The 7,722-nt window shown below is 36.9% G+C and overlaps 1 protein-coding gene across 1 annotated transcript in view; it reads left to right on the forward strand.

Moving 5' to 3' along the window:
• The window catches only part of DNER (delta/notch like EGF repeat containing), a 1,500,171-nt gene that overhangs the window by 1,215,032 nt on the left and 277,417 nt on the right, over positions 1 to 7,722 (forward strand). Inside the window, exon 10 of the mRNA XM_044070411.1 lies at positions 2,655 to 2,768. Within this exon, the coding sequence (XP_043926346.1) occupies positions 2,655 to 2,768 (114 nt within the window). The remainder of the gene's footprint in view (positions 1 to 2,654; positions 2,769 to 7,722) is intronic.

Raw genomic sequence — 7,722 nt, forward strand, 5'->3', positions numbered from 1 at the left:
TTAATTTATCTTTTTTAAAACCCATTCTGAATAGTAGACCCTTATAAATTTTGCAACCTAGCCACTAGGATCTGTGATTGGACAACTTCGTTTGTTAGGTATTTTAATTTTTGATATCTTTGTCATCCTAATTATATTTTACATTGATATTATATATATGACACACACACATAACATAAGACGAGGGGTCTGAGAATTAGTTCCCCAAGATCAATTGATAGGACCCATACCCCATACCTCGGGACCACATTCATTCATGAAAGGTCCTACCATATGTGAGCATGCTCACATTGGGGGAATATTTGAGATGTCCCTTAAAGGATTTGTTCTATTCTCTTCACTCTTGTCTAGTATTGTACAGTTGTTCAGCTAGATGTCAAACATTTCATGGTTTTTTTAGGGCTTGGGTAGTTTTTTTTGACTATGTTTGTTGTTGGGATGGGTTATGTTTTGTTGTTTGTGGACTGAATCAAATGTATTTGTTCAGTATTATCCATCCCCTAAGAATGAAGATAATGTGTATGGTACAGTGTTGTTGTTTCGTTTGGGTTATGGTGGGACTGTTATTATGTGTAGTTCATGCTGCTTATGTTCCACATTTGTTGTTCAGTAAACTGTTTTTCTAGTAACTGTAAGCAGATGGTTTAATGTTTTTCACATGATGTTTATATTTTTTTGCATTTTTTTTTTTTTTTCAGTAGGAATATATTATATATATTTATTTTTTATGCTGAAGAATGTTGACAGCTGTTGGTCTTACACAAACTTCAGATGTTTTTGTCACTTGATGTTTGGTAATGAGATAGTTTGATCTGTAAGTTGCGGTTTTAGAACTTCATTTTTTTTTTTTTTTTTTTTTGTGTTTTGTTTTATTGGTCAGTTGGCTAATTCCATCTTGTGTCAGTAGTCTATATGCATTTTAGAAGCTTTATTGCTTTGTAGATTATCCATGATAATACTAGTTTTACTGTCACTATATGGGTCGGAAGAAATGATCAATGTAAGTCCAGCTAGTCTAGAAAGATGTAGGTAGGTGACTGCTGGGGTTAAAATATTCTGCATGTGATTTTGTATGTGTTTTTTGAGGTGTGTTAGTGTTTAATGACGGTATATGGACCCATGTGTCAGCAAATATTACTGGGACTTTCTGTGGGATTTCATCAGAAGTGTAATTTAAATGCTCTTGAGTTTAGATGTATTTAAGCAGTTCACGGTATGTGTTATATGCATCACAACTAAAAAACTTTTTTCAGTTTTTGCTTTTTGTGAAACATGAGGGTTATTATTTTTTTTTTTTTTTAAAGTAGTGTTGTTTGTTTTACTTGAACCCTTGTAAATGTTTCATTTGTAACCCTGGTAGTGCTAAATATATTTTTACTCTATTTAAATAGCGCTATTATGTTAACTTATTAAATACTTTGCAACATTTCTAACGGAGACTATTTTTTTTTTCGTGGTCCTTTTTGATCTTGATCCTGATGGATTATCCTATTTTGCTTTGAAGGAGTGAGTGAGTGAGTTCAGTTTTGTTATTTTATTTTATTTTATTTTAATGACAGAAATGCCTTGACAGATAAAGTACTCTATAGACTATAAGGCTATGCACTGAGAATTGAAAAGGTCAGAATGTGACTTAGAAAAGATACTTGCTGAATACTTGCAGAAATTGTTGTACAGTAAAGAAACACAGTTTTTGCATATAGGAAATTAAGGATATTCTTGAAACACCCTAAACAGCTTAACCTCTGGTGCATGGTGTTCTACTGAAAAGTTTAAGGATGACATGGTGCAAATCTCACAAGTGAGAAAAAAATGGATATGGTTTGCTCCAAATAACAGTGAATTGGGAATGTTGCTGTTAAATATTAAAAGCAATTATAGCAGGGTCAAGTCCCCTGCACCCTAACAACCTGCTACTCCAAGAGTCTATTAACTCAGAGAAATCTCTTTGCTACTGCAATTTTATATTAATATGTGTTCCACTAAATGTACATACATTCTGACCCTTCTGTATCACAGGATTCATGTTTCTTAGGTTCATAGGTTCATTGGTAAGTACTAGGCTAGCTGCCTAAGTGGGCTATTGTAAGCCTAGCCAATTTTCCTTGCAAAGGTTGGAATTAAACTCTGTACCTTGAGTGTATGAGGTAAAAGCTTTAGCATTATGCCAATCCCCAACCCCAAATAAGGGTGGAAAGATTTAAACTCTGCACCTTACCACAGGAAACAACTCATTAACAAGTCAAAGCTTTAGTTCTCTGAGCTAACTGCCAGAAAGTGGGAAGGTTCTTTTGAGATTTCAACTCAGATTACTGAATTCAAATTCCAGTGTGCTAACCATTGCATCATGGAACTGAATTGTCTTTGATTGCTTTACGGACAAATCAAAAGAGAAATGAGCTGTCCTGGAAGGTTCTGTGCCCCTATTTTTTCTATGAAATTGTTGCACATATTTTATATGTACTGTGATACATTTGCTGTATGAAATAAAAACAGTATTTAGATTTTCTGAAATGTATCTTTAAAGATTATTTAATTTGCATTGTAAATATAGCAGTTATGCATTTATAAATGTAAAGAATGCCAACAACTGATAAAAAGTTAATATATTAGCAATCCAGCTTTGCAAACCATCGCTGTGTTCTTGTTTACAGGTAAACACTGTGAAGTGTACAAAGATCCCTGTGTGAATATCAGTTGTCAAAATGGAGGCACCTGTGAAAGGGAGCGGTTGAATGCTACCTGTGTGTGTCCTCGAGGGTTTACAGGTATGTGATAATGCATCTATGTTCCATTACTATCACTTTGAAACAATAAACTCTTACATTTTATTATTATTTATGTTTCAGATTAGAGACCTGGATCAAATGGGTCTTTTCAGGTATAACCTAATTAAAACAAAGTTCAAACAGTAAAAGCATAATACATGAAGTAGTGCAATATTAGGTCATCTTTAAAGAGTACAAAGCAATAACAGGTTCTTAATATTTAAAAAAAAAATTAAGGAATTAACATCACTGTAATCATCGCTAACCTATGACAAGGCTTGAGTCTGTTAAATAATATTTAGATAATAGCAGCTAAGTAACAACATACTGCTTCTTGTTTAAGATGGGTTTACAGCTGGTTACAGAAACCACTTAACTTGGTTAGTTGTTTTACTTCAGTAAGAAGGGAGCTCCAAATCAATGGAGTTCTTACAGAGGAGGCATTAACAGTATGAGGTATAGAATAATGTGGCACTACAAGGAAAACATCAGTGAGCAGTCAGAGTTGGCTGAAAAGATTTGATAACTACCATATAATGTAATGAAATGCAGTGTACACACTGAATGATTTTTTTTGTCTGTAGGGCACTGATAAAGAAGATCTTACCCAGGCTCATGAGTAGCTACTCTGTAATGTAATGCTGCCACATGTTATGTGCTCTGGTTATAAATGTGCAGATTTTATTTTCTGTAGATTGGATTTTCTGTACATTACAAGCACAGGTAACAAGAAGGCAATTTTAAAAAAGTGGGTCTAGTAATCGCATTCTAATAAACACTACGCCTGCTTAATAAACAGATTGTTCACTGTACAGTATGATTGCATTCATCCTACATTTGTGTCACTCACTATATGAATATTGGCGTGAAAATGAAAGTTTTTTTTTTAAACAAAGCAAAGTTTATTATAATAAAATACCAATAGACATTCAGTATGGTATTATATCATATTCAGAAATAGAAAATTAGTGAAGAAATGTTATTCTAGACAATCAAATAAGGGATGTACAATACATAATTTTTATGTGCAACTTCAGTGACACAGAATTTAATAGAAGGTGTTATAAATAATATAAATAATAATCTGAGGGCTTATAAGATGTTAGTTGGTACTTACTAATTAGTTTTATTTTTATATTTGCTAAGCAGGTAGGTGCTCTGGACCAAAGAGCCTTTTTCAGGCATGAAATGAACCATTTGGCAATAAAAAGACAGTGTTTTACAGACATATGTCTCATGGGAATCAAAGGTAAAGTCAAGGCAACTGAGTCTTTTGAGCATTACACCTTGCCAACACCCACCCTTAGGCTGTACCTCCCCTGTCCAGGGGGGCTAAGCTAGTCAAGCCTGGGATTCATTTATAAATAACCATCCAGTTATCTAGATCCCATTTGAACCTGCAGGGTAAGTGTCTTTTATAGGTTTGTGGAAGAGCTGAGTAAAGAACTTGTCTCTCTTCATTGTGTTCTGTTAATTTGCTGGTGAAAATTTAGATTGTTTGTCTTGTGTAGGTTCAACAGATCCAGGTCCATTGGGTCCCTAATTGCATCTCGTATGAGGAGTCTATATGATACTGAAAAAAATGGTTAGTTGTTGTGCATCAAGTCATTTCTGGGAGTTTAGGGTAGTTAAGGCAGAGATCATCTTATTTAAGAACTTCTGGGGTATATCTAATTGTGTGATATATCTTGTAAGGTACATCTGAAAGGGGGCATTATATTCAATAATTGGCCTGATCAATGCTGAATATAAAGAGACAATGACAAGTTTATATCTGGGTGACACTGCCTTGCTAATTAACTACCTCAAGTGGAAGGACTTCCTGACTATTGTCACTACATGGTGATCAAAGGGAAAGGAATTATCAAGTTCCTAGGTGCCTGACTAGATCAAGGTACACCATGTGGACAGTATGACTGCTGTCAATACCTTCTGCTACCCTTTTGAAGATGTTCACTAGATTCAGTAGGCATGATTTTGCCTTTACTAAGCCAAGCGGCTGTGAGTCAAGCCTAATGAGATTTTTAATATAAAAGACTATCAGGTCTGCAATAATTTGTTTCACTGCTTTACAGATGAGACTCATTAAGTTCATGGGCCAATAATTTGTGGTTTCTGTGGTGGGACCACCCTCACGGAGTGGCATCACTGCTGTGTGCCATACCACCAAGACGGAGCCTGCTGCTATGCCCATGTAATAAATAGTTTATGGAGTGCCTCCATGAGGGTATGCTTAATGCTTTTTATTGGTGTTGGACAGCACTTTTAGTGCATGCTCTTTAGTAAAGATTGGGATGTTGACAGATTCAAGGATGGGGTGGATAGTTTTCTCTGGAGTGAAAACTGCATTGAATTTGTTTGCAAGCATATTGGCAATGTGCAGTGGATCCAAGCAGGGAATGCAATTTTGTATGAGTTTTGTATAATGTTTGGTGCTTTTTCTTAGTTTCCTGATGTAACTAAAGATTAGTAGTTGTCTTTGGTTTCAAATGCTAACCTAAGTTCATAGACCAGTTTAGTGAACTTAATAGTAATTTACACATTTTTAATCAATTCTCAGATATTCTGATTATCTGATTGTCCTTAGACCTGCTGTATACTTTAATGTGTTTCTCCTTTTATTTAGATTTCAATTATTTTGGTGGACCACTAGGTTGGGTTGCTTTTAAACTTCCCATTATGTTTGAGTCTGGATGGGACTGTCAGTTCTATTCATTAATGTAAGTAGGTATAGAACTCCTCTGTAAGCCTATCTATTGTGGCAGTGTCTAGGGTGATGTTGTTATAAATGAATTTGAAAACTTCATAATAAAATTTGATTAGATTTGTACATCTGAAATCCTTGAATTCTGATGTATTGGTTTCAGTGGAGTTTTATGGTTTTGAGAGAGAAGATCACTAGGTTATGATGAGCCTTAACTGGGGGAGAATTACCAGGAGCGGGAGTTAACTTGTGCTCAATGAAAATATATTCACAAGTACTAGGTCAAGAAAACAATATGCTCTAGTGGGGTTGGTAACACTCTGATCCCTAGAGTTTTGATTTATTAGATCCAAAACATTTGGGCATAACCTACATTGGGGGTATAAGCATTCCAATTTATTCAGGGGGTAGTTAATGTCTCCCAGACTGATATAGGTATTATTTATAAGGAGTAAATTGTGTGCCTTAAAACTATGCATGAACTTCATGGGACATTGAAGGTGTCATGTAATGGACACTAAAATGATAGTCCTGTTTATTCTGATTTGGAGTTCAGTAATTTTAGTGTGTGGGCCTATGGGAATCTGGCTAGAGAGGACATAGGTTCACTGGTTCATAGGTGTTTACTAGGCTAACAACCACAAGGGCCTTTTTAAGCCTAGCCATGCATCCCAAATCTCTGACAAGTTCTGATACCCTTGATAAGTGTAATCATGGGCCTGGGAGATTAACCATTTACAGGTTACCTGTGTCCATTAGAGACATAGGTACCAAACCAGGGGTGAAGTTCCTGTTTCCCATCCAATTATCCAAGTTGCACTTGAATTGGATTAGGGAGGAACTCTGCTTCACATGGATGGAAAGCCTGTTCCATAGACAGGGTAGTCTCCGGGACACATACCTGTCTCTCCAGCAGGTCCTATTTCTATCACAGGCAAAGTTTAAGTCTTTAGAATGGGTAATTCTAGTGCTGTTTGTTTTGTGGATATGCAGGAGGTCCATCAGAGAGAGGTCTGACAATGCCCTGTATGCCAGGCATAGATCTCCCCTCAAAAGACTGTAGGAGACAATAAAGAGATAGGGCCTTGCTGTGGTCTGCATAGGACATATTACTTGCGCCCTGTATTCTTTTAGTGAGGAACCTCTGTGGACGTTCCAATTTTTGGATATATCTGATTAAGTACATTCCAAAAGGGACATTTTACTCAATGATAGGTCTGATGAATGCTGAATACAGTGGAACAATGACTTCCTTGGACTTAGATGCCATACCTTTGTTTATAAGTTGCACAACATAGAATGATTTCCTCACCACTGTAGACACATGATGATCAAAGGCTAGATTATTATCTATGTGTGTCCCTAAGTCCCTGACTAGTGGGTCAACTCTAAGGGGTGTGTTGTCAATATGATAGTTATCAGGGATGGATGTCTTCCCAAAGGATACCATTATGCATTTATTGACATTTAGTTTTAGTCAATGGCTCTGACACCAGTTGTTTGTCTGTGTCAGCCCCTCCTGGAGAACATTTGTGCCAGTGTGAGATTGAATGACAGCTCCTACTTTACAATCATTTGCAAATTTAGTCAGCCAGAGACAACTAACATTGGCCTTGACTTCTGAGAAATAAATGCCAAAAAGGAGCGGTCCAAGGACTGATCCCTGAGGGACTCCACTTGCGACTGGCCTCTTTGTAGAAGTGACTCCCAATTCTAACTTCCTGGGTCCTGTCTGTGAGCCAGTTGGCTATCCACTGGGTGACATACTGGTTTGTACCTAACCTCTTGAGTTTATCAACAATACCTGAGTGCCAGGTCAAGGTAGGCAGTGTGAACGATTATGCCCTCATCCATTGCTTTGGTGACCTTCTCCGAGAAGTCCACCAGGTTGAGTAGGCATGATCTCCCCTTGATGAAACCAAACTGTGTTGGGTCCAGTGTCTGGAGGTTTACTGTATCTCTAGTGATCATTTCCATGATAATTCTTTCCATGTCTTTACATATAAGACTAGTGATACTTATGGGTGTGTAGTTTCCAGGGTCTGTAGATGGCCCACCTTTGTGCAGAGGGATGACTGTTGCCTTTCTCCATTCCTGAGGCATGAAGCCTGTTTGGAGGCTACAGTTAAATAGCAATTCCAGAGGCCCTGATGTTTCATGCTATTTTGAAGTATCCTGGGATATTGTCTGGGCCCACTGATGCAGTGTTCTTGGTCTTAGAGAGAGCATTAAGGACCTGTTCCCTAGTGA

This window comes from Protopterus annectens, chromosome 4.part1 (assembly GCF_019279795.1).
Source record: "Protopterus annectens isolate FY-2018-M chromosome 4.part1, PAN1.0, whole genome shotgun sequence".
Lineage (NCBI taxonomy): Eukaryota > Metazoa > Chordata > Ceratodontiformes > Protopteridae > Protopterus > Protopterus annectens.